The sequence below is a fragment of the Coccinella septempunctata genome, chromosome 9, assembly GCF_907165205.1.
Source record: "Coccinella septempunctata chromosome 9, icCocSept1.1, whole genome shotgun sequence".
Taxonomy (NCBI): Eukaryota; Metazoa; Arthropoda; class Insecta; order Coleoptera; family Coccinellidae; genus Coccinella; species Coccinella septempunctata.
In genome coordinates this window covers 18,460,000-18,487,891 of record NC_058197.1, presented here as the reverse complement: position 1 = coordinate 18,487,891, position 27,892 = coordinate 18,460,000, and the positions used below count along the sequence as shown (strand labels likewise).

Genomic DNA, 27,892 nt, shown 5'->3' with positions numbered 1-27,892 from the left:
GATCCCAGTCTGGATATTGGAATTTGGCCGCCCTCGCTCTATTTCTCATTTCAACCCCGTCGTATATATGTATATGCTCCCCGCCCGATGAAAATTTCATGTTTTTCTTTTCATTAATAAAGTATCTCCGCAGAACGCGGCAGAAAAGTTGACTGCGATGCAATATCTCCTAATTGGGATTTCGCAAATTCACTTTTCGGAGGGAAAGATTCGGTTCAAATGCAATGAAATTCATTTGGGTATCGTCCGTTTGTTTGGATAAGTTTCAGCTCGGCTTTTATGGAGCAACTCTTGCATATCGGCATGTTTGTAAGTCCGGTGGTCATTTTCAAAGCGAGAATCATCTTTAATCCTTTTTGGGACGTTCCGCGAGTCGCCCAAACGATTCGTCAGTTATTCGTATGAAAATGACATCAGTATATATATTTTTTTTGACTCTCCAGGGGTTCAGGATGGTCGGTTTGTCCTTTGCTCCCCCTGGGTTCGCACGCCAGCGGATTGACAAGAAAACTGTTCGGAAATCTCTGTCGACTAAGATGAAAACGTTTTTATTGTTGATTTGAAGTTTTTTTTTCACATTATGACCCGTAGAATCAAGTCTATAAGTACACCAAAGTTAAATCACTGTATATGATGGTTATATTATTATTATCATTTCATTTTGCTGAAGATAACAATGTTCGTTATGATTTGCACCTCATTCGTAACTACTCTACTCGCAGTTGCTAAATGAAGCCTCAACTATTCGACCAACTATTCTCTGTTTATACAGGGTGAGTATTTGACTCGTACAGATATTTCAACAGTAGATTCTCGAGGTCAAAAAAACTCAATTTTCACGAGCTTTCTTGGTCTCTTCTGGCTTGACTCTGATTATTCGTCTTTCGTTTGCATAAACAAACCCTTTTTCGAACCCACAAAACCACCTGCTTTTCCCCACTTACCTTCCCCACTAGGTGCAGTATATACCGACGAAAATTCCAACGGTTACTCGCTGTTTTTTTAAAATTCCCCCTGTATTTTCCACCCCATCTGCCGCCACGAAATGTTTGGACTCACCTTAATAGCTAATAATGAAATACACGCTCCTTGGTCCCTGAATGCGAAATATACACCCCTTTTCGTCACAGGAATGCTCTTAACTTCGGTGTTGATGTTGACCTCGCTGTTGGAGTTGAACCGACCTTCCCCTGCGGCTATGCGACCTGCGGAAAAACATAATGGCTTCAAAATACATCGGAAAAAAGCATCAGGAAAACCTTCGGACTTGTACCTGCTCCGTATTTGCTCTGAACGTCCCGGAACTTATCATTACCTCCCTATATACTCAGAAGTATATCAGAAAGACTTGAAAAATGGCAAAAATACAAGCTACAGCCGGTATCCTTCGGAGGAAATTCACACCTCGGAATGCCCACTCGCAAGAAAACGAGATCGAAGTTGCGAAAGCCGTCGGTCGTTGTAAAATAAGATTTCAACCGGATCGATCGTTAATTAGTCATTTATCTCTGTCCTTTTTCGTTGTCGCATAAACCAATAATTATGTCACTAGCCTGGGTACATTGAATGGGGCGTTCTGTTTATCCGGCGTATATCGGGCGAGCCACAACCGGTTCTAGAATGGGCAGGCATTCGAATTTTTAGACCGATCCGGTAAAAATCCGATGAATAGGCAAATGAGAGGCGATCAGCGTTCCTTGTTGGAATTTTTATCGCGCGGACTGGTCTTTCTTCGACGTCGTTGACGGCTCTATAAAAATCGACACTCGATTACTTCGATCGAATACGCGAGGAACGCTACACTTTTTCGATTGGAAAAAAAAAGGAAACTGAACCTAGTACAGGGTGGGCAAAATTCGATGGGATCCCATTCACATTGATGCTAACTCGCGAAATAAACACAAACATCATCCGAGGTAACCACGTTACCTCGAGCGCCAGCTATTCTTTTCATTAGGAAGAATAGCAAACCTACCAGAGTAGCTGCTAGTCGGAGGCAGAGTTCGCTGTTATTTAGGGTGGTAGCGATAACGAAGTAGTCAAAACCAAATTATGTACCAGTTCGGAAACTGATTATATGTACAAGGGAAATATGTGTAGGTATGAAATATGAGCAAACCTATAAGCGAACATACATTCGGAAAATTCTATCCGGTCACGAGCACTTTATAAAGTTTATACCGGGTGCAGTGAAAAATCAAAGGTTCAATAAAATGCGCCAACCAGAACTGACGGAACAAATACTAAGGACTTGTTATACGGTATCGGGATGTAATTGTATTTCTCCAGAAATGAAACACAACCAGGGCGGGTCTATACGAGACTTCTATTCGCTACCCCAAGGGCTATAACGAGTGCTAGCGAATAAAAGGTCTATTTTTAGCGCAACTACGGGATTTCACTGACGACGAGCGGTATCTCTTATTCTCTACCCCAAGGGCTTACGCGCCATGACTGATAGAAAAGAAGAGATTTCGGTTTCAACACTTATGACGCGAAACGCGAACAGGGGGGTTGACGGGACTTTCCCTTCAGTACCCCAAGGGCTTACGCACCATGACTGATAGCGAAGGGAAAAGTCAGACTAGCGAAACAGGGTAAAGTACGATAAAAGATAACAGAAAGCGATACGGTACAGCAGTGTCAAAGTCAAAGAAGTAACCGGTGTAGGTCTAACAAAGAAACCGAACGGTAAAGACGGGGACCTGCCTCCTTTGTTTCAGGCACTCGCGGAAATCAAAGGAAAAAAAATCAATTCTTAATATCACTGATGCTAGCAACACAAAATTATTCTTAAACGTCGAATCGCAGAAAGTACGGAGCATAGAACTAACTGAAGCAAAAGAGCAGTAAAAACGACTGAAGTAACAGAATCAAAAACAGAAGTCACCACGCGAAAGACTGAAGTAAAAGAGCAAAAGTGACCGTCGCGGGGGAAAATTTGCTTTTATAGGCAAATCCCCCCACACGTTAAAAATCTGAAAATTCCAGAATGCGACAAGAATGAAAAACGTCGTCAGCTCCGGTTTATCGCATACCAACATCAGAAAAACGTTGAAATCTTCAACGGCATGCAAGAAACACAACGTTAAACACAGATAAACGGTTTTTTACATTTACTCTGCCTATCGGAATGAACGTACTGAGTATTTGAGAATTAAATATTTTCAAAGGCGGAAAAGGTAAAACGAAAGGAATGCACTAAAATGAACTCCAATTTTCCTCAGAAAACTGGGATTCATTACAATCTTGTTCATTACATTTAGGGAGTAACATTGCAGGTTTTGAGGCATTCGACAAAGAGGTAAAATTACCCAAAAGATCAAATTTCGAATTTTCCTCAAGTCGCTTTATCTTCAACTTCTCTGGTTCGACTTTTGACACTTCTAAACAGTTATTGTTCGTTGCTATGGCATCGCATTATTTCCATGATCCACGGAAACCTTCTAAGACGACTAGATACCGTCGCATCCCCATAATTCAAACTGCAGGAACCTCCCCCACCCCCATGCTCCATTACGCGAAACACTACACCCTAATTACCTCTTCGTTACCATCGTAAAGTTGAAGGAAACGAAAATTACGCGAGAATAAGAACGCGGCCGACCCTAATCTAATCAGAACTACCGAAAATTCCATATTAGGTCCCACTTAAAACTCCACGCCACGCACCCCTTCCCCACCCCTAACATAACGTAATGAATTCGCAACGTCTTAAAGGGGTTCTTACCAATTAGTTTGTAGCGCTCCGCGTCCCACGGAGGCGGTTCCCTGGTGGCGGCGTCGAACTCGTAGTAATGCAGGCTGAAAGTTTCCTTGCAGGACAGCGCGTTGCCTGAAACACAGAATCGAATCAGCAAGAAGTTTGAGGATACGAAAAATTTCGGTTCTCGCCCCGTGGAAGGGTAACGAGATTGCGAGAATTTTTGGTTTCATCGCTTCTTCCGTAATTCGGTTAAGCGGGGGAGGAAAGTTGGTAATTTTTATGGATCCGGCGTTGGTCAGGATGGAGTTTGATGGTGACTTTAGGGAGGGTTGGCAGCTCGGAAATTAACAGAAACCCTTCCTCTTATATTCGCCAAACTCGAGTAAGTTGACCAATAGGAAAAAACAGTGCTTTCTACATTCTAAACGTTCGTTATACATCAACAAGAAACATAAAATCACAAAATATCACAAAAATCTAAGATGAAATAAAAACAATGTGTGCGTTGCCCGTACATTATTTCACACATCCTGGTTACACCTCGTATAAGGATTTTAACACACTGCCCGTAATTTTTCCGGAGCTGCGTTGGTCAGGATGGAATGATGGTGATTTTAAGAAGGGTTGGAAGCTTGGAAATTAACAGAAACTCGAGAAAGTTGACCAATACGAAAAAAACAGTTCTTTCTTCGTTCCAAGCCTTCCTTATACATCAACAAGAAACATAAAATCACAAAATCTCACAAAAATCCAAGATGAAATAAAAACAATATGTGCGTTGTCCGTACATTATTTCACTCATCCTGGTTATACCTCGTACAAGGATTTTAACACACGTAATTTTCCTTGATCTGGCGTTGGTCAGGATCAAATTTGAAGGAGGGAGAGGGAGAATTTAGGAAGGGTTGGCAGCTCGGAAATGAAGAGAAACTCCTCCTCCTATATTCACCAAATTCGAGAAAGATGACCAATAGGAAAAAACAGTGATTTCTTCACTGTACACTATTTCACTCTATATGCAAACGACTGCGCACTTATCGCTAGCAGCTCAGAGGATCTACAGATAATGTTGGACACCTATAAACATATATACGAAGCTTCAGGCCTTAGATACAATATCGACAAAACCAAAATCCTTGTAAGTCCGCCAGAAAGCCTTCAAACAGATATCAGCCTGGAGGATGAAACTCTAGAACAGGTCGAACAGTTCAAATACTTTGGAAGTTTCATAAATACTAAGGCTAAACTGGACACGGAAATACACAACCGTATCAATTCGGCATCACGGGCATTCTGGAAGCTGAAGGACCGAGTGTTTCAAAATCACGACCTCAATCTGAAGACCAAGACAGCTGTTTACGAAGCAGTCGTCCTACCAACGCTTCTTTACGGAAGCGAGAGCTGGACGCCCTACAGGCGACATATTAAACCTTAAACAAACGCAACAACGTCATCTAAGATAAATAATGCACATCGGATGGTTCCACAAAGTTTCGAACACAGAAGTCTTGCGGCGCGCGAGTTGTTTAACAATTGGGGCTCAAGTAATGAGGGCCCCACTCAGATGGAGCGGCCACATTCTGAGGATGCAAGACACAAGACTCCCCAAAATAGCTCTGTATGGCGAATTCACAGAGGGAGCTCGGAAACCAGGAGGCCAGTATAAGTGGCTTAAGGATATACTGCATCAATCCCTAAAATCAGTTAATGCCAATCATAACTGGCAACGACTAGAGTTAGACAGATCACAGTGGAGGTCTTTGGTCCACAGTTATAATGGAGACTCGAGAAGAATCAGCCAGATCTGGTTGGTGACAATCCATGCCCGGAGTGTGGAAGGATCTTTAGGTCACTGTTGGGTCTCTTCAGTCACAGGAGAGCACACAGTCGCAAATAGCCCTAAGAGATTATAGGTTTGATCGCACCGATAGTTTGGTTTTTGAGTCTTTCTGTAGATTTATTGTTGGTAACGAAAATTCAGCAATGCTCTGGATTGAATTTGATGGTAACTTTAAATGGCAGCTTGGAAATTAACAGAAATCCCTCCTCATATATTCACCAAACTCGAGAAAGTTGACCAATAGGAAAAAACAGTGCTTTCTTCATTCAAACCCTTCGTTATACATCAACAAGAAACATAAAATCACAACATTTCACGAAAAATCCAAGATTTAATAAAAACAATACCTGCATTGCCCGTACATTATTTCACACATCCTGGTTACACCTCGTACAAGGATCTAAACACACTTCCCGTATATTTCGAACAACTCACCTGGAAAAAGGCTGCAATCCCTGATGGTGAACTTGATCTCGATGTAGATCCTGTTCGCGACGCCTCTGTCGATGAAGGGCGTCCACAGCCAATTGTTGACGTTGTTGTAGGCGACATCGCAGACCACGTAAGATCGCCAGTTGATTGCTTTCTGGAAGTTGGTGAACGACTCCTCGACCCACTGAAAGTAAAATTCAATCTTCGTGAACGAAATCCGATAATTGAAAAAACGTCGTTGGTGTCAGTTGCAAAAGGGTTGAATCAGTTAAAACTAACGTGTTCATCTCGATGATTTTCTTGTGGAAAGGGAGAGAATAAAAAAAAAACGTGTTGGTTCTTCTTCGAACGCCAGGTGCTGAAGTTGTTAGCGAAATACATACTTTTTATCGCGGGCCATAATTAACAACCTCAGAGCTAGCGTGGAGATCGTCTATAAAACGTTCATCCACGTGAAAAACGTCCCTAAACTGGGTATAATTTAGTTCCGAAAACGTAAGCCGAACGACGTACGTAAAGAAGAAGAGTACCCAACGAAAAACACCATGGTTCGAAATTTATCTAATCTTCTCCGCGTTCAGAGGTCTTAATTACTACTGGACACAGAATGAGTACATGTGCTATTACGTTTTATGGAGTTTTAAACGTATTTTATACAGGTTATCTGTGGTTTTCTCCGCTGGGAGACTTGTTCGGGAGATTTCTGTGAATTTAGTAGCTTTATCGAATTTATCTATTCTTTTTCCTCCCTTATAAATTGTGATACTATTCTCAAGTTCCCTAGTAATGAACTATGCAACAAAGCGATCCCTTAATGTTAATCCCAAATGAAACATTTACTTATTAATGAACGCAGGGGTAATCTTGACAATACACCATATGGGATTTGCCATTAATGCCATTAAAAAGTCTGAATAATTAAAAACATCAACCGTCCCCCTCCGAGGTACACAGAGCCATTTCCTCCACGAGAAGCGTTCAATCAAACCGTCGGCATGGACTTATTTCGAATCGACAGCATCTCCATTTGACCCCAAACAGTTCGCTAAGCTGGATGATGAAACTACTAAATATTAACAGCCCTTAATGGGCCATCTAGACCCACGAGGAAATAACCGTTTGGCGCCCCCAACACAACATCGAAAATTAGGGTCAACTGAAGTGTATTTAAATGAAACGAATCCACGCAAATTGGGGCTGATACAAAGGGTTGGCGTTCCGTGCCCTTTTACGATCGTTTCTCGAATGGATAACGTTTTGACGGGCGGGCATTGTACAGAACGGACAAGAAAGGATGCCCTGGAATGTCTTGGAGTTGGAAGGGTTTAATTGAGGATCACAGGGAGATGGAGCTCTCGCGTTAAATGACCTTTTCAACTTTGTATCAAGAATTAATTTTGCACCCAGGGATCCTTTCCGTTTTTGACCTCCGATCGGCCAGTTTTACACAAAGGCCTCCAGTTTAATTCGACGTTCATTTACATTCTGTAATTTCCTAAAAATATCCAGCCCCGTATTTCTCGTTTTTAGTATCTCATCAAGGTGGTATGGTCAAGCTGCTTTCACTTGAAAAAACTCCCAAAACCTTTGCGATGAGAGACAAGGACTCCTAGAATTGAAGAACTCAGCAATCTCTCTAGTTGCAAATTTGGTCCTTCGAGCCGGATTCCCCCGCGCAACATCTTCGAATTCGCCCGGTTGGACTAGCGCAGTCCAGGGGTGGCCTTCCAGGACGTAACGTTGCCATGGCGACTAATAACCACGCTCCGTACGTGTTACGTGTTCCGAAACGCGTGTACGAAGACGTCCGGACGTGAGTGGCCCTTCGACGGTCGTCGATAATTGATAGGCCGAGGCACGTTTCCTTCCGTACGACGTTTATCCGTCTGTCAGCGACTGTCAGGCAACCGTTTCGTCGAACGAATGATATTATTGGAGATGGGCGAGGAGGATGGGCAGATAGAACAGGTTCGGTCGCACACACGTTAACGGATTGTGCACGTTCGGCCGCCGCAGAAGAACCTAATGGTCGAGTGACGTCTGGATCGTGTATCGATCTGGTTTATCTACTCCCTACTTGAACGTCACATCGAGCGAGAAGAGAGGATGACGATTGTAGATGTCTCAACACCATAACCTTGATATATTCACTTTGAAGGTGGAATATCTACAAGGAAATGGTTGAGCTGCAAGTCTCAATAAACTGAATCACTTATCATTTGGATCCAGAGGAGAAAATATCCCTGGCAAGGAGTGAAGGTATACAAGAGTGTTCTAAAAATGAACTTCACGTACTTAGTGTTTGGTTAGATGATACGTTCATAAGAAGGCTAGCGAGTAAAGGGGCTGTAAGACTTTCTGTAGAGCTGGAGGGATACTGGACACCTCACGAAAGTCAGATAATCTGATCTCGATGTAATATTTCAATAAAATGCACCTAAAGGGAAGGAAGAAGCCAAAAGGGAATCACTCTGGAGAGAATGCCTGCTCAAGGAATGTCTTGGACGAGGAAGTCATAAAAAGAATAAGGACTAAGTCACCTCGAAGCCCTCTAAGAGGGCTTAGGCAGCTGGAGAACGAGCTGTAGATAGCACAGTTGTGAGAACAGCTCTGATGGGAGGCACAATAGACTTTAGGTTGGAACTAGTCTTAATTCCTGATAGGTACCAGTCCGCTTCAGCATCAAAGACGTAAGGTATTGAACAACAAAACTCCCAAAATCGCAAACCAACCATTTCCATTCGAAATTGGTGAATTACCAGACCAACAAACGCATATTCCTCAAAATTCTTGAGTTTGACCTCAGAAACCACCTCAAACGAGGATCATACATGGTACCTGAGATAAGTGTTCAAGACTTGTGACTTGTGACCTGTACCAAACCATTCTCCAGGTAACCCGTCGAAGAGATGCCATTTCCTATGTATATCCTCCCACCTCCGCACCAATTCCCAAACGAATCGATTAATTTGGAGAGGCGAGACGCAGCATCCATTCCGTGTCTGACGTGGAACGTACACAAATGCCGAATTTCAATATTGTTTTCGAACGCCGGTTTAATGCGGACCGTCCATAAACAATGCAGAATGCCATCTTGCTTCTAGTGACCCCAAACCAGGGACAGTCATCCTCCAACGTGGGATCTCGCCGGACGCAGGGATGGACTCTGTCCATTCCGTTCGGAGATACGTTCTGACATGGCAGAAGAGGATTCAGATGAGAGGTCAATGAAGTTGTTGACCTTAACGAGGTTTTGAAGCTTCACAAAGGTAGTCCATCAAAGGACGATTCATATCTACAAGGGTCTAACTTACTGGTGCTGGACCAAACTTTTGAGCATCTTTCGAATAGGGACTTGGCTCAAGGAGTGTTTGAGAGGATCTGGTGAGGCAGGTCAAGTGAAATTCTGAGTTATAATCAAGCCGCAATCAGGCCTCTCACGAAATGAACCCTTTACACTCGAGGAGAGACTTTATATTCATATTCATCCTGATCCTCCATAGGTACCAAAGTACCCCTCAGAAGCTCCGTAAGCTTGAGCGAGTTCGGAGAATCAGTTGTGTTCTGTGTAGGCTTTGTTACTGTGTCCTTATGCCACCTTAGGCACAGCACTGTTAATTTGAAACCAACAGCGAAAGGCCATACCCGTATGAACTAGAAAAATTCCTTCTCTAGCCCGGGCTCGAACTCAGTACCTTGCGGTTGGGAAATACTGAGCCGACGCTTCTAACCACTAAGCCACGGACGCTATGGAGTTTTAAAGCTGTATTAATAGTTCAAAGGGGACAAACTACTGCTGAGAGTACCAGATTACTGTGTTCACAAGATGGATGGGTAATTGGGTTTGACAGAAGATACGTTGATTCTGACTTAGTCAACGTAGTTTATGACATGTCGAAGTATTAACAAAGCACACAAGATTAAAGTTTGAGGCTCTGGAAGCCTGGCGAAACCTTCCAGGGCAGTGGAACTTCCACAGGAGTTCCATACAAGTGGCTGGAACTATTCACGAGTGATTCGAGATCTCCTAAAGATGTTTTCAGAAGACACAGAAGACTCAAGGCTTGTTTAATCGAATTGCGTAGGCTCCTGGTGTAGACTAAGCTCAATCGTTGAACAACTGCCCGAAGGCTGGAAGAAAGATTCCTCTGGCAAGTTTCGACCCCTCACTTCCAAATATGAATCTTCCCGAAGACCATATGGATTGGAGGGTGAAATCTAGGCCCCATTGGAGCCCGCTTTCAATCCACGAGGAACAGCGTCTCTCCCAGTGACAATTCGAGGTTCGACCAAGATTTTTCGACGTTTTAGAGTACGTCCCTGGCGCCGGACGCGTCCCATCATTTGTTCGGCGTTCCCCGGCCGCGCTCATAACCTCACATTCGGTCGACATTTCTACCTGACAGTTCGTAGGGAATAACTCTGCGGAATTACGAGTGTCGGGGCACTAAAAGCGTACGACGTCCTGTGGTGCGGTTTCTCGAAAAACAGCGGTCAACCCCGCGAGGTATAACAACCGACGGACGATCGAGTAGGCGCGGTATTTTTATTGGGACGCGCGAGAGGAAGCGGGCGGCCGGTCGGACCCTGTTTTTTTTCTTCGGCTACAAACTACAAGCGCCGTATCGATGCGGAGTTCGCTACCGGGTAGACGTGGAAGACAAGACTTATCTACCGATGGTTTGAGCATCATTCGTGGAGATTTGAAAGTATTACGACCTCAGGAAGGTGATCTAGTTTTTCATTACAACCCCACCACCCTTAAAATCCACAATTTACGTATTGTAGAGCAACTAAAAACGAAACGAGTTCGAACGACGAATGAAAGAACCGAAACGTCCATTATTTATGAACGAATGGTAGAACGCAGAGTGGATCAATTCATTACAGCCCTCTCCAGTTCTTGGAAGTGAATTTTTTCCTCCAAATTAACGGTCCTCCAGCCGAGATGGATCTTAACGACAGCAGCTCGAGGCCTAGAAAGGCCCAAAAGTAAATCCGAATAAGCCGCGTAATGAAAGTCATTCGGAAGAGTAAGAGAGAATGGAAGGAGCAAATAAATCTCTTCGCAGTCGATCGAAAATGTAAACATAAATTGAGAATTATTCAAATATTGACCCGATTCCGCTGATGAGATGGGCCATCGTCGCGATATATTTTCAATCAGGCAGTCGGAAACAATATAAAATTCCCCCTGCTTAGGAAAATGAGTTTTTTTTTCTTTGCGGTATCCCAAGCCCGCTGGATATCGTCGGTTTTTCGCATCTCGGATGAGATTTGGTTGGTCCTTACGTTCGGCTACCTCTTTCGGTTGATTACAGGGTGTAAATGTATATTTCGAGGGGGTTGTGTTCACTGTGACCTTGAGATCTACCTCTCGTCCAGAACTTGTCCTCCAGTTCCAGAGTTTTAATGGAATTCAGTATCTGGGATGGCTTCAAGGAGATTATCTCTTCGCTCCTGAAAGTTTCTGGACCAAGGCATTTCCAGAGGAGTTTCTTGGAGTGTTTCAGTCTCGGAAATTTAGTCTAGAGTCATTCTTTTCAGGTTTTTTCCTTCTCCTGAAACTTGCTCTTATATTTGCATTTTCCTATACCACAAAAATGTTCCAGGACAATGCAAGGAGTTTGTTACCTGGCAAGTGTAGGTACTGGCCTCTTCATTTCCTGTGATCCCCCAGTGAATGGTCATTATATTTAGACAGAGGTGCAAAAAGCTCATTGAAGGGGGGGTCTAATCCCTTGCATATTTTTTATCCAGGAAATCTAGATTTTCGAAATCGAGTTTACAACCTAGGGTGAAAGTCTTGGCAACGCTGATTATAGAACCGAGAATTCCAATTGGATCAGACGAATATAACAGGAGATATCGCAGATTGAAATTTGCAATTTTTGAAAAAATGCCATTTCGAAGATGAAAATCTAAAAGAAGGGAGATAGGCTTTCGAAAATGCTCGCAATAGATTCAGCGTGTGCGAAAACATATATTTTCATACCAAACTTTCCAATATCTGACACTGTTTAGGTGAAAATAATTTTTTTTGTTTTTCCACTTTTCATTTTCGAGTTGACTTCGAAGAGCTCTCTGGAGTGCAATTCTCTATTGAATCATCAACTGTTTGGTTTTCTAGAATCTTCGAAACAATCTCTATGCACTCCATATCCTAAGACAGTAATAGAACATCCTGTTTGTGAGACAGAGTACCAAATAAGTGATTTTAGGGGGGTCTAACCCCTTGCTCATTTTTGACCAAAAAAATCGAGATTTTCGAAATGGAGTTTTTGTGCTAGGGTGGAAGCCTAGGCAACGCTGATTATATAACCGAAAATCCCAATTGGTTCAGACGAATATAACAGGAGATATCGCAGATTGAAAATTGCAATTTTTGAAAAAATGCCATTCCTAAGATGACAATCTGAACGAAGGGGGATAGGCTTTCGATAATGCTCGCAATAGATTCAGCGTGTCCGAAAACCTATATTTTCATACCAAAATTTCCAATATCTGACACTGTTAAGGAGAAAATAATTTTTTTTGTTTTTCCACTTTTCATTTTTGAGTTCACTTTGGGGGGCTCTCCTGAGTGCAATTCTCTATTGAATCATCAACTGTTTGGTTTTCTAGAATCTTCAGAACAGATTCTATGCACTCCATATCCTAGGATAGTAAAAGAACATCCTGATTTTCAGACAGAGTAGCAAATAGGTCATTTTAGGGGGGTCTAACCCCTTGCTCATTTTTGACCGAAAAAAATCGAGATTTTCGAAATCGAGTTTTTGTGCTAGGGTGGAAGCCCAGGCAACGCTGATTATATAATCGAAAATCCCAATTGGATCTGTCGAATATAACAGGAGATATCGCAGATTGAAAATTGCAAATTTTTGAAAAATGCCATTTCTAAGATGAAAATCTGAACGAAGGGAGATAGGCTTTCGAAAATGCTCGCAATAGATTCAGCTTGTCCGAAAACCTATATTTTCATACCAAACTTTCCAATATCTGACACTGTTTAGGAGAAAATAATTTTTTTTGTTTTTCCACTTTTCATTTTCGAGTTGACTTCGAAGAGCTCTCTGGAGTGCAATTCTCTATTGAATCATCAACTGTTTGGTTTTCTAGAATCTTCAAAACGAATTCTATGCACTCCATATCCTAAGACAGTAACAGAACATCCTGTTTGTGAGACAGAGTAGCAAATATGTCATTTTAGGGGGGTCTAACCCCTTGCTCATTTTTGACCAAAAAAATCGAGATTTTCGAAATCGAGTTTTTGCGCTAGGGTGGAAGCCTAGGCAACGCTGATTATATAACTGAAAATCCCAATTGGATCTGTCGACTATAACTGGAGATATCTCAGATTGAAAATTGGAAATTTTTGAAAAATGCCATTTTCAAGATGAAAATCTAAACGAACGGAGATACGCTCTCGAAATTGCTTGCAATAGATTCAGCGTGTTCGAAAACCTACATTTCCATACCAAAATTTCAAATATCTGGCCCAGTTTAGGAGAAAATGATTTTTTTTGTTTTTCCACTTTTCATTTTCGAGTTGACTTCGAAGAGCTCTCTGGAGTGCAATTCTCTATTGAATCATAAACTGTTTGGTTTTCTAGAATCTTCGAAACAAATTCTATGCACTCCATATCTGAGGACATTCATAGAACACCCTGATTTTGAGACAGAGTAGCAAATAGGTGATTTTAGGGGGGTCTAACCCCTTGCTCATTTTTGACCCAAAAAATCGAGATTTTCGAAATCGAGTTTTTGTGCTAGGGTGGAAGCCTAGGCAACGCTGATTATATAACCGAAAATCCCAATTGGATCAGACGAATATAACAGGAGATATCGCAGATTGAAAATTGCAATTTTTGAAAAAATGCCATTTCGAAGATGAAAATCTAAACGAAGGGAGATAGGCTTTCGGAATTACTTGCAATAGATTCAGCGTGTTCGAAAACCTATATTTTCATACCAAAATTTCAAATATCTGGCTCCGTTTAGGAGAAAATAATTTTTTTTGTTTTTCCACTTTTCATTTTCGAGTTGACTTCGAAGAGCTCTCTGGAGTGCAATTCTCTATTGAATCATCAACTGTTTGGTTTTCTAGAATCTTCAAAACAAATTCTATGCACTCCATATCCTAAGACAGTAATAGAACATCCTGATTTTTAGACTGAGTAGCAAATAAGTGATTTTAGGGGGGTCTAACCCCTTGCTCATTTTTGACCCAAAAAATCGAAATTTTCGAAATCGAGTTTTTGTACTATGGTGGAAGCCTAGGCAACGCTGATTATATAACCGAAAATCCCAATTGGATCAGACGAATATAACAGGAGATATCGCAGATTGAAAATTGCAATTTTTGAAAAAATGCCATTTCCAAGATGAAAATCTAAACGAACGGAGATAGGCTTTCGAAATTGCTCGCAATAGATTCAACGTGTTCGAAAACCTATATTTTCATACCAAACTTTCAAATATCTGACACTACTTACGAGAAAAAAATCTTTTTTGTTTTTCCACTTTTCATTTTCGAATTCACATTGGAGGGTTCTCAGGAGTGCAATTCTATATTGAATCAACACTTAATTTTAGACAGATGTGCTACCGCTATACCACATTTCTGATAGTTCCTTTCTAGGTTAGATTTCAACAAATGTTTCTGCCTGAAAGATGCTTGCACAGCGTCCTAGCGATGGTGAGCCTTTGAATCTCGGTCATTTCCATGGTAAAAATCCCCATCCCTCTGCAACATATCCCACTGAAACTCTCGAGCATCTTCCAAATTATTTTTCGGTCCCCCCCTACACCTAACCCGCCCGAATAACGCAAGAAAAAATTCCCTTTGAAATGCAAAAAATAATCCCCAAATCCGGGTCCGTAAATCTGCGAATTTCGAAAAGGGGCCAGCAGCTGTCCGGTCGGATATCGACTCCGCTGCGGATGTTTTAATCCCCCGTGCCGGGGAGGGAGGACGCCCTTTATTTATGGGCAAAAACGGAATTAATTCCACGGGATCGGGAAGTCGGCGATAATTAGGGCGGAAATGAGCGACGGCCGAGGAGAAGATCGTCGAAACTCAAACATACCCCTTCAGTCTTATTCCTATCCATCATCGCGATTAAGATCCATAAACTACCTAGATAAAAATGTTGAAACTGATTACTACAACGCTCCGCGAGTCTCTCTACTGACGTTGATCGAAGCACGACGTTTTTTGCACCCAGCGTGTTTTCACACCAACCAGCCAACCTGAAATCTTACTTCCAGCGAAGAGAAACTCAAAAGGATAAGGGAAAAGGATGAAAAATCGTTCATCATTGTCAGTTGAAACTCTTGGAAACGTGATGCTCCTTCTTCTCTTCACCAATATCAATTTTCCAAAAGTTTGCAAGCCAACTGAGTCGGTTCTCTCTGCGAATATACACACGCTTTATCTTTCTCTGTCTGCACAAACGTACTCCCACCGGTCTGTCCGTTATGTAGCCATTTGAAATTATCATAACGCTTTCAATTAGCCTCCGGCCCTCGAAAAAAAATCGCTGCAAATGGCAAATAGCCAGCATATTTCACGAAATATCTCGCTACCATGGAAACGTTCTCCCCTCGGCCCCCTATCTCTTTTTTCAGCGCCGCGTCATGAATTTTTATTGGATCATTGGGATTATTTAAATATCCCTCTTGTTATTATCGTGCAACGGTCTATGTTCGCGGGGGTGGGAGAGCTCTTCCCATACGAAAAATCATTTCTTTGTCCAGATTTACATTTCAATTCGTCCTCCTCTTTTCGAAGCGATCGAAGATTGAATTAATTCAATTTATACACAATCAATCGGATTCTGAGGTGGCTGCGACGCGGCCAGCTGGATAAGCAAGAACGGGAGGAGGTTTTCCCGTAATTATTTTTCTCCGAGAATAAGCCCGAACAGATGTTCGATTTGTCGCTACAAGAAGTATTAATATTTATGGCTGCGGACGGCCCGAACGCGGAATAAATACATCGATTTCCAAGGAATGAGTCGTCTTGGGAGAATTCGACTTATTCAAACAGCAGCGACGGTTCATTTGACGGGGAACTGGTATGCTATCCGATAAAACTTGGAGGGTGATCGAAGCATGACAGGTTGTTTGAAGAAACACAATTATTGACGATATTCGATTGTGTATCTTCGAAGGCATACATTTCACGTCATTTTTTTTCATCAAACCAATAATGTATATTACAATTATAAAGATATACCCATTTATATTATATCAACAAACGCGTTACAGAATTTCAAATATAAAGTTATGCCCTCACCTCAAAATCACCCCTAGAACCGCCACTGCACCGAAAAAGAGTTGCTCTTTTAGGATATGCATCATGTTTGGATCTACGATGATTTTCCTGGAGAAAAAACACTCGCAAGTTGACCTTCGAAAAATTCCCGAAAAGTTGGGTTCAGTTAAAATTTCCTCAAGACCGAAAGGTTGTGCCGAGATGGATGAAATTCTCAGATTTCTTACTAGAAGAGTTGCTCTTTCAGAATATGTATCACGTTTAGATCTACGATAGTTTTCCTGGAAGATTAATTCCTCTAAAGACGACCTACGAAAATTTCCCAAAAAGTTGGGTTCAGTTAAAACTCCCTCAAGACCGAACGGTTGCGCCGAAATGGATGAAATTCTCAAATTTATTTCTAGAATAGTTGCTCTTTCAGAATATGTATCACATTTGGATCTACGATAGTTTTCCTGGAAGATTAATTCCTCTAAAGACGACCTACGAAAATTTCCCAAAAAGTGGGGTTCAGTTAAAACTTCCTCAAGACCGAACGGTTGCGCCGAAATGGATGAAATTCTCAAATTTATTACTAAAAGAGTTCCTCTTTCATAATATGTATCACGTTTGGATCTACGATAGTTTTCCTGGAAGATTAATTCCTCTAAAGACGATCTGCGAAAATTTCCCAAAAAGTTGGGTTCAGTTAAAACTTCCTCAAGACCGAACGGTTGCGCCGAGATGGATGAAATTCTCAAATTCATTACTAAAAGAGTTGCTCTTCCAGAATATGTATCACGTTTGGATCTACGATAGTTTTCCTGGAAGATTAATTCCTTCAAAGACGATCTGCGAAAATTTCCAAAAAGTTGGGTTCAGTTAAAACTCTCTCAAGACCGAACGGTTGTGCCGAGATGGATGAAATTCTCAAATTTATTACTAGAAGAGTTGCTCTTTCAGAATACGTATCACGTTTGGATCTACGATAGTTTTCCTGGAAGATTAATTCCTTTAAAGACGATCTGCGAAAATTTCCCAAAAAGTTGGGTTCAGTTAAAACTTCCTCAAGACCGAACGGTTGCACCGAAATGGATGAAATCCTCCAATTTATTACTAGAAGAGTTGCTCTTTCAGAATATGTATCACGTTTAGATCTACGATAGTTTTCCTGGAAGATTAATTCCTCTAAAGACGACTTACGAAAATTTCCCAAAAAGTTGGGTTCAGTTAAAACTTCCTCAAGACCGAACGGTTGCGCCGAGATGAATGAAATTCTCAAATTTATTACTAAAAAAAATGCTCTTTCAGAATATGTATCACGCTTAGATCGACGATTATTTTCCTGGAAGAAAAATCACCCTAAAGATGACCTTCAAAAATTCTGCACAGCGCCGATTTTCGAAAAAGCACCACTGGTCTCCACTAAATGTATGTTCAAAATAAAAAAACGTTTCCTAAGCAATCGTTCATTTTCGAAAGACCACAACCCATCAACGTCAAAAAATATCAGTCCACAAGCAACAAAATGATACTGCCGATTCAGCCGAAACCCTCATCAAAAACGGCATCCACGTCTAACCGCCAATTCAGCAACGCACAATCTACAGGGTGAGATGGGGGGGTGAAGTGGCGTCGTAAAAGGAAAAATGTAAATTGTTTCCTCAGATCGACAAATCCATTTATGTCTTACGGTCATATACGTACGGATACGGACAGACCTCCCTCGTTTTTTACGTGAGCAGAGTACAGGATGTCTCGGGGGGTTGTTTTTGCTTATAGTTACCGGCATCCCCGACATTCAATTTGGGGGGTTGAACCCGCGTGTATATTCAAGGAGATTAGCACTCTGCGGAGCGCCCTCCAGACGGGGAGATATTTCGGTTTCGCTTAGGGAGAGGAAAATAGTAGGTATTAATTGGGGGATGGATTGGGGTTGCTGTTTAAATGCAAATCAGGTGTGTGTGTGTTTGTGTGCCTGCATGCGCCCGAACACCGACTGCAGTATCCTTTTGATTAGTCGGTTGGATAATTCTAGGGCGGAATTTTCTATGAATAGTAGAGTTTGATCGGATGAGAAATAAACAGCAAGCTGACATTTTTTCTCTTCGCAAACTTTTGCCGTTAAACTGTTAACAGGGTATTTCAACCGTTTCGCAAAGAAAATTATTCAAAAATGAAAAATAAAAATGGGTATTTAAAATTTAAAGCGTTTCGTTTCTATTGCACAAGTTGGCAACATCGACTGAAATATGCGTTGATAATAAAGGACAACAAATACGCTATCTTGATAAGATGGCCGTCTATGAAGTCTGCGACGAACGAGGAAGGTCGTAAAATTTTATGGGATTTTTATGGCTGGTTACTGTTGAGGTTTGCCAGTGAGTACGCGCCTTATGATGACTCTAAATCACAGCTGTTATTTTTCAAACAAGCCATTGTTCTTTTTATTTTCTAGTAGGCGCTGTTGTCAAATCGTAAACTAGAAACGAAGCGATTTAAATTCTGAAACCTCATATTTGAAGAATGATTTTGAATAGTTTCCGCGGTGCATTTGAAAAATTCATTAGTGAAACTCATAATTATCCAGTTGGAACTTGCATATGCCGTGATAACCAAAATTGAGGAGAATTCCCCATTGTCCGAAGAAAAGCGGCAATTTCAACAGTAGCCTCCTCCGACCGCCTAATTGAATTCCATTCAGAAGGCGGGGAATTTTCCGGGCGCAACGAAAATTCCAAGACGTCTCAAGTATTCAACAGATAAGCGGAAAATACGTTCAACTCGAGACCAGACGGTACGCCGTCGCCGCGGGGCGAAAAAAAAAATGAAAAATTCACATCATCCGTCGTAATTTATGTTTCTTATCTTCGGCTAATTCCTCGAAACCCACGGGCGCAAAAAGGGAGAAGGCGGGATGACTACCCCCGCTCGAAAGGAGCGGGAGGTTGTTGCGGGGGATTTTCTTCGAGAGAAAAACAACGGTCGGATCTTGTTGGGATGGAAAATTAACGAATGTTAACTGAGGCGATGGAATTTCTCAGGTAATGAAAACAGGTTTAATCAACCACTTCTTTGGACGTTGATGAAAAAACTACAAAACTCACAATGAGACGAATTATTCAAATTGTACTGCTTAAACCTCTTGGCAAAATCATCGGATGTTATGCCACTCATCCTTTGAAACGGTCATAGCTGACCGTCCTAGTGCAATCAGTTTCGTAAATCCTCTGGACAAAATTCATCCACGTTGTTAACTAATGGATCAAAATCAGAAAGAGGCACTGGCATTGGCGTATATGGACCTAAACTGAGGATCTCTAAAGCCCTGGGAAGTGAACGCTCTATTTTATAGACTGTGACACTGGTTGTTTACGTATGCGCTCAGGAGTGTCTTAAAACCTGGCAGAGGAGCATATCTATATCACCATGGACAGCCAGGGCACGATTAGGTCCCTGCAATCACACTGCCAGAGATCTCTGCTGACATGGGAGTGCTGTAATACCATAAAGCAACTGGCCAGAGACAACAAAGTGACTCTTCTATGGGTACCAGAGCATTGTGGTGTTGAAAGAAATGAAAAAGTCGATGAACATGCAAAAAGGGCATCAAGGTTAACACCTGCTGGACCAGAGCCTCTTTGTAGGCTCGGAAAAGACCAATATAAGACAGTGGTCCAACAATGGGAGTCAAACAACAGAATAACCCTCTGGAGAAACACTCCTGGACTTACAGAGTCAAGGAAATTCCTAATGATTCCACCGACCTACACCAGAAAACTGCTGAAGCTGTCAAGAGCTTAGCTTCGGGTGATGGTGGGACTGCTGACAGGACACTGTCGGTAGAAATATCATTTGTACCGTATGGTCAAGTCATCAGATGAGATTTGTAGGCTCTGTGGATCAGAAGCAGAAACAGCTGAACACATGGTATGCAAGTGTCCAAAGCTGGCTGACCTAAGAACAATTCAAATGGGGAAACCTGTCTTGGATACTCACGAGGTAACGGCCAAGGCCCCTAAGGATGTTGTCGGTTTTATCAACACCATCGAAGACCTCTTTGGGTTCCTATGAATGAGTCTGGTAGATAGAAAGATCTACATGGTCGCAGTTCCCTAATCGAGCCACAACAACTCTGGTTCAAATAATAAATAATAATAATAATACCTCCTCGCTCCTTCAAGTTTATCGTCTAAAGCATGTTTTACCTTGGCTACCAATGGCGAGGCATTCTGTCATCAGGTGATATGGAGTGTCATCTTCCTCCTCGTAGAATCTGCAATTCTCATTTTTCAGCTAGACTGCTAGATTCCCACTAGGTGCTTCCTGAGGCTAAGATCCGAATACTTCTTAGATCTTGCAGTGTTGAAGATCCCAAGGATCTTTTAAGCGTTCCTGTCTTGGAAGATTCTTCCAGAGTAATTTTCTATTTCATGGTGTACCTCCATCTCGCCATCGAGGCCTTTATTGCATTACTAGCAACGATCTCAATATGCCCATTCCACAGAACTTTACTTTCTAGGGTTATTCCCAGATATTCAACTTCTAACTTCCATTCCGTAGCCCCACTGATAAACACCATTGTTCGATCATTCTAAGGCCCTTGGTCAGTCTCATCTTTCTTCCCTATTTTTGGTATGAAGGTTCCTTTTGCCCTTCTCCATTTCCTGAGTATATGACCTAGTGCTAAGCAGCTTCTGGTGATTTTCAGAAGATGGGAAGAAACTCCTCCATTCCTTTTTTCAAAAGATAGATAATCGAGCCACAACGACCGACGGTTAGGTCGGTTACCAACTTCTTGTTGAATGGAACCTTCGTTTAACCTTCACAATAGTTGTTCGAGTTGAAGGGCCAGAAACTGACGAGTGCAGATTCTTTGGAGAGTAAGGTGAAACTGCAGATGACCTGGTGACAGAATACACCATACGTTAAAACATTCGTTCAGCTCTCAACAGGCCTAAAACTCCAAACCAAATTCAGGCCAACGGAGGTATCATTTAAGAAACGCTGAACACGGCTAAATAACAACATCCACAGCATCATATCACCGAATCTACAGCAGCAATAAAGATTAAAGCTCCCTTTTCGTACCTACCAACTGAACGCAAATTTCCAGACAATTCACCCCACCGCATCTCTCAGCAATCCCTCCCCCGTCAAAGAACCGCCGAAAAGTCCGAAGCGCCCCCTTTTTGAGGACTCTTTGAAGACCGACACGGTCCAGTGCCTCGGCTAAGCGTCGCCAATTATCAAAGGAGCCATCCTGACCCCGGACGTCGGCCCGGTCCTTTGTGCCCTTTTATCAGTCCTAAGTGGCTTAGACCGGTCCGCAGGCTTACGTTTTTGATATTCGGTTATATTTTACAATTAAGCCCGGCGGCCGGCAATTGTTTTATCTTGTAAAACGACCGCGGTCCGCAAGGATTTGGACGGGCGGAGGCTGCGGGGGAAACTCCGCTGCTGCGGTCTCCTTATTTTTGGGGGGGTGAACTGGAGCGGAGAGATTTGCATCCGAGGGGATGTGGCAGAATGGGTGGAACGAAGTAAAGTTGACGGTTGAGACGCGTAACCGAATATAGAGGGTGTTCTTGCAGGATAATGCCTTTTGTAGCCTTACAAATGCTCCAGACTTTGCTTTCCATAGACTCAAACTAAATGATTGCTTCCTGTGAGGCTGGACCAAGCTGATTGCTCTTCTGTTCCGGATAAAATGACTTGAGAGGTCTATATGAACCGAGGTATGAACAGACTTTAGCTAGGTGAACTCTAGCTCGTGAGCCACGAGTATTGTTCACTCTGAATCCATTTTTAATAGCCGTTGCTCGCTGGTCAACTTGTGTTGCTCGTCCATTAGAACCCAAATCCTGGTAAGTCCACCAGAAAGCCTTCAAACAGATATCAGCCTGGCGGTTGAAACTCTAGAACAGGTCGAGCAATTCAAAAACTTGGGAAGCTTCATAAATACTAGGGCTAACCTGGACACGGAAATACATAACCATATCAATTCGGCATCACGGGCATTCTGGAAGCTGAAGAGCAGAGTGTTTCAAAATCACGACTTCAATCTGAAGACCAAGACAGCTGTTTATAAAGCAGTGGTCCTCCCAACGCTTCTTTACGGAAGCGAAAGCTGGTCGATCTACAGGCGACATATTAAACAGCTTGAACAAACTCAACAACGTCATCTAAGACACATAATGCACATCAGATGGTTCCAGAAAGTTTCAAACGCGGAAGTCTTGCAGTGCGCGAGTTGTATAACAATTGATACTCAAGTAACGAGGGCCCGACCCAGATGAAGCAGCCACATTCTGAGGATGCAAGACACAAGACTCCCCAAAATAGCTTTGAATGGCGAATTCACAGAGAGAGCTCGGAAACCAGGAGGCCAGTATAAGTGGTTTAAGGATTTACTGCATCAATCCCCAAAATTAGTTAATGCCGATCATAACTGGGGACAACTAGCGTTAGACAGATCACTGTGGAGGTCTTTGGTCCACAGTTATAATGGAGACTCGGGAAGAATACAGCGGCGGCCAGATCTGGTTGGTGACTAACCATGCCCGGAGTGTGGAAGGATCTGTAGGTCACAGTTGGGTCTCTTCAGTCACAGGAGAGCACACAGTCGCAAGTAGCCCTAAGAAATTACAGGTTTCATCGCACCGATAGTTTGTTTTTGAGTCTTTTTGTAGATTTATTCTCGGTAACGAGATACAGCAATGAATGAATGAAGGAGACAAGAGTCATCCTTCACAACCCTGGGGGGTTGAAACTAGGGGTGAACTAGACGCATCTGCGAAAAACTCATAACGACCGAAAGAAAAACTGGAGGGGTCTCATCGATAACCCTCCCTGTACCCTAATCGCGAAACGGAACTGGCCGATTTGAAAATCATTGAGCGCCTAAAGGAGATATATATATAGCTGTCGGATCTTGAGTGCGACACGACATGCATAATGTGACGTTGATAGATCGCCGTCCCGAACGACACACAGCGATTTACTTCATCAGTCACGTCACACAGTTAACATCAAATTTCAATTGGATTTACTAACGCGCCTTACAGTGATGAATTCCACCAAGAATCTATGCCAAAAGAGTACAAAACTTAATTGTTCACAACGCGACGAATGCAACATCTAGTTTTCACGAGACATTTCAGGCTCACAAACTCAGCATCGTCAACGAAACACCCTGCAGGCTTTGCCTAAATGACCTAGAGGAACTCAAGAACCATTCCTCCTCTGACATCATATCGTTCCTTGGGGCTGGAGGGAGAAGTTTGGCTCTCTGAGCCACCACAGATCGCTTGGTAGGTTGGTGGTAGGTCTGGTGGGTCCGACCAACACGCCCAACAATCTACTATGAGGAAAATTCTAGCAGAGAGATTGGCAGATGCATTTCAATCAGCTTTTGGTCATGATGAACTCTTTACTGATAGAGTCTAGACCCAACCACTTCCCACTTAGATCCTCCGAAGTCTTTAAATATCAGACAACTCATGAGAAATTTCACTGAGACCTCTCAGATGAAGTTCTGATGAAATGAAGTCTCCACAATGGATGGTCAATAGAAATGCCTTCGAGGTTTAGCATGGGGTGTCTTACCCTTCTAAAGTTTCACTCCTACAAACAAATAAGAGTATGCTAACGTAGGTCTAACAATACAGGAAGTTATTGTTGGATGCATCATCTCTAGTATGCATTTGGAAGTCCAAATTTAAGAAGAAATGGTTATACAAGATCCACGTCTTTCAATACCTCGTTTCTCGTTCGAAACTTGCCTTTTGGCCTCGTTTCCAGTTCACAATACTTCCAGAGCGATCTCACAAATCACCCTGGTGCGTAATTTGCCAGCAACCAACGAACTCGATAAATTCTTCGCTTTCCGCACGGACCCCAGGTGAACCGCGGACGCATTTCAATATTCCGCCATACAGAGAGGATCCGCTAAAAGCAATCGATGCAATAATTGTAATTTGCAACCCAAATTTATGCTCGGATATACGGCGGAGCGTATGTGTGTGGACATATTTCCACGCCCGGCCCTAAATTTCGCAAATGACACACGTCGGTATATTGCCGCGATTTTTGCATACACGAAAATTGTCCTGCAGCGTATGGCGAGACACGCGGTCACGGTAGGTGAGCAATTCTCACATCTGATGCTGGGAGAGCCTTCGATGGACGCAAATGGAAAGCGTAGCTCGTATCATTAAAAATGAATAGGCCCCACCGAGTGATATAAAGACCGGAGCGCTATCTATCGTACGGTAGGCGAAGACGCTACCTAATCCGCACGTGCCCTCTACAGATTCCTGTTGAATGGACGTATGGAGATCCGCCAAATACGTATTTACGACCTCGATGATTCCGGAGTCCATTTTCCACGTCCCCCAATCGTCGCCATATCGTTTCCGCCGTCATTTCCAGCCGGCCGCCGAGTCTCCTGGAAAAACATACATCACGTCGATAATTCCCGTCGAATAATCGGGTTACCATCGTCGATTTATCGCAGGCTGTCGCTACGCACGCACCGCCGAACACGCGAACAAAGATTATAATTGACCCGAGTGGGCAAACAAGCTGAAGTGCCCACTCGTATGTATGTGTGTGTGTGTGTGTGATAGAGCTTTTGGAATTTTTCTTATTTGCCGAGCGGGTTCGTGACGTGACAGATTGCCGTTGACGCTTATGGCTCGCGTGCGATGTTTGGACATCCCCGTTCGCGATGATAGGTACGCGTCGTCGGATATGCACACGCGGGATTCTCGTGATTGTTTGTAGGTGTGAAAATTTGTCCATAGGAAGGTTTTGTTGAGTTTCATTTTTGATCATACCAGAGGGGACAAGGGTAACTCAAGAAAGGGATGTAGTTCCAGTCTTTTATGTCCCCCTTCAGTTACAGAGTTCTTGAGAACTCTTCAAGGTTAGCTCCTCACTTCTGCAACTATCTTGTCCAAAGTCTTCTTTACGTTTGGCTACCAATGGCCAGTCATTCTGTCATCAGGTGATCTGGTGTTTCATCCTTCACCCCACAGAATCTCCTCAGTTTCTCCTAAACCCATTCTCATTAGGTGCTTCCTGAGGCTACACTGTCCTGTAAGGAATCCAGTAAGGAGGTGTAGCTGATTCTTCCTGAGATTGCATCGATGCTGGTCTCCTCCTCGTCAATTACGGGGGTGTGCCTCAAGATACTAACATTGGACCTTTCAAATTGTCTGTAATCTATTGATGATGTCATTAGGCATTTTCTGTCGTAAGAAGTTAACCACTCTATACAAAGGTTCACGGAGTATTTGGCGGAAATGAAAGTTCAGATGAAGATTCAATTTGGTAAGAGGGTCACCTTCCACTGCAACCTTAAGGTCTATTGTGCCCTCCGACAGAGCTACTCTCACAATCACTCCACCTACAGCTTGCCCTCCAGTTACAGAGTTTCAAACGAACTCCAGTATGTGAAAGGCCTCATTCCTTCGAGACATTCCTTGCAATGGTGAGGGGTTCTTTAACCTGGCGAACAGGAGTTCCCTCCTATTCCCCACAGAATCTACATTCGCCAGTTTCTGATAAGCCCACCATCATCCTATGCTTTTTAAGGCGACATTGTCCTGTGAGGAGGCCAGTGAGGAGATCCAAACACTTCTTGGATCTTGTAGTTACCGAAGGAACTTGGAATGAACTATTTCTGAAAGAGTCCTCCAGTGTCTCTCTTTTGGTTTCTTCCTTCTCCAAAAACTCTTTCTTGAAGGTGCATTTTCCTATATTTCAGAAAGGTTCTGTGTCAGTAAGTGGCGTTTGTGTTCCTTTACTGGCTTCCTCGTTTTCTTTGAGTGATCAAGAACCCAGACCAAAGATACCTTGTTGTTCTCTTCATTGATTTTCCTTCAGCCATCCCAAGTCAGCTTTTAGTCGATGAAGTAGGCTTTGATAGCAGCTTGAATATCGGAATGGATCTCTTTGTCACATCCTTGATAGTTCCTTTCCAGGCTTATACTCCAGTTGTACATATTATAATTGAATTTAGTTGGATATTAGAAGAGATCGGTTGTCTTCAACCTTCACACCTTCAAGGAGGCGATTGGTGGAAATTTCTGGAAGAAAAACCAAGTTATCCCGGACGCAATGCTACGCTCCAGCTACGTGCCCATGAATCTCGCCTCTTGTCGTCTTCAGCACCATAATACCCCCGAATTACAAGCCGCAAAACGTTGGAATATGCGAGAACGTCCAATTTAGATAGCACGAAGGTGATTAGGCATCTCAGAGAGACCTTCCACCCCATCCATTCCCTTGTTTTATACCTGCAATTTCGCGTTTTTCCGCTTCGTATTACCCCAACCCCCTCCAAGAATATCCAGTTGGCCATTTTTAGCGAGAAACGCGTATAATTTTCCGGCAGTTGGTCCCGGGTACCGTAGAGCTCTTTCGCAGTCCGCGACGTCCCCTTTACGCGATGATTAATACTCATCAGGACTGCGTCCCTTAGAACGGACGATAAGCGTCGTAAGAAATGGGGGTTTCTTATCGAAGGCAGTCAGCGACTGAGGAATGTATCCGAGAAAAATTGAAACGTTATATCTCGAATAAGATCCTTCTGGGTGGGTTCGTCTTTCTTGTCGCTGGTTTCGTACTCATGGGGGAGGGGAACTAGGTTGAGTTATTGGCTACTCTGATACACCGTTCGGTGAAAACGCTGTAAAATTTTCAGAAGGATCTGGTATTTGTATCATAGGTTTTGCTGGATCCTCTTGGAAGTGTTCGATGATCGGATGAATAGCCTTCGACTTTATCTGGCATCAGGGTATTCTGAACAAGACATCGTCTTATCGTCTGAGAATATATAGACCAACAGAAGTATTCATGTGGTCGTGGATGGAGCTAGTTCAGTTGGTTTCAACGAAGATGCTGGAGTGCCCCAAGGCTCAGTTCTGTAACCCATTCTCTTCGAAATCGATACAGATAAGGACATCCTCAACTCAAAGAGTTTGTTAGTGGTTTCCATGTAGAAAAGCAGAATTGTCTTCTAGGGAAATTGTAGAATTGGAAACAGAAGAGCAGAATAGATTTAGCTTAACTACAAAACCACCAAGCTTAGCCTTTCTCTGAAAAACCCTGGAGTTCATGGATAGTGCCAGTTCGGTTGGTTTCAACTGGAGGAGTACCCCAAGGCTCCATTCTGTAACCCAATATCTTCCTGATCCGCATAGATAAGGACATCGTGAACTCAGGGAGTGTGCTAGTGGGTCCCATGTAGGAAAACAGAATTGTCTTCCAGGGAAACTGAATAGATTTTAGCTGTATCTTTCTCTGAAAAACCCTCTATCAGAAGAAACATCGAAAAACCAACTCACATTGGGCGATTTCTCGTAATCAGCTGGGAGTAAACACTCCATCGAACACCGACCTCAATCGCGTCGTTTCCTCCATGCTAATCCACGATGAACATGGCGTGAAACAAAATTAATAAAGCCCCCTCCGGTCTCGGATCACCAGATTGAGTAATTACTTAATACTGTAACAGACCTAATTGAATTCCATATCAGACGGTGCCGATTCACTTTTCCCCATTGTCAAGCAGGCCATGAAGAAACAATGGAATACAAATGGGCAATTTGAGGTTAGCTCACCCGACTTGGGCAAATCCACTCACGGC

At 42.8% G+C, this 27,892-nt stretch overlaps 1 protein-coding gene across 9 annotated transcripts in view; it reads right to left on the bottom strand.

Moving 5' to 3' along the window:
- LOC123319848 (ephrin type-A receptor 7) overlaps positions 1–27,892 on the bottom strand; it is a 152,280-nt gene that overhangs the window by 17,742 nt on the left and 106,646 nt on the right. For all 9 annotated transcript variants that reach the window (XM_044906828.1, XM_044906830.1, XM_044906832.1 and 6 more), the window contains exons 4-6: positions 5,982–6,162; positions 3,731–3,835; positions 1,060–1,205 (exon numbers count right to left, since the gene is read on the bottom strand). In XM_044906828.1, coding sequence (XP_044762763.1) covers positions 1,060–1,205; positions 3,731–3,835; positions 5,982–6,162 — 432 coding nt within the window. The remainder of the gene's footprint in view (positions 1–1,059; positions 1,206–3,730; positions 3,836–5,981; positions 6,163–27,892) is intronic.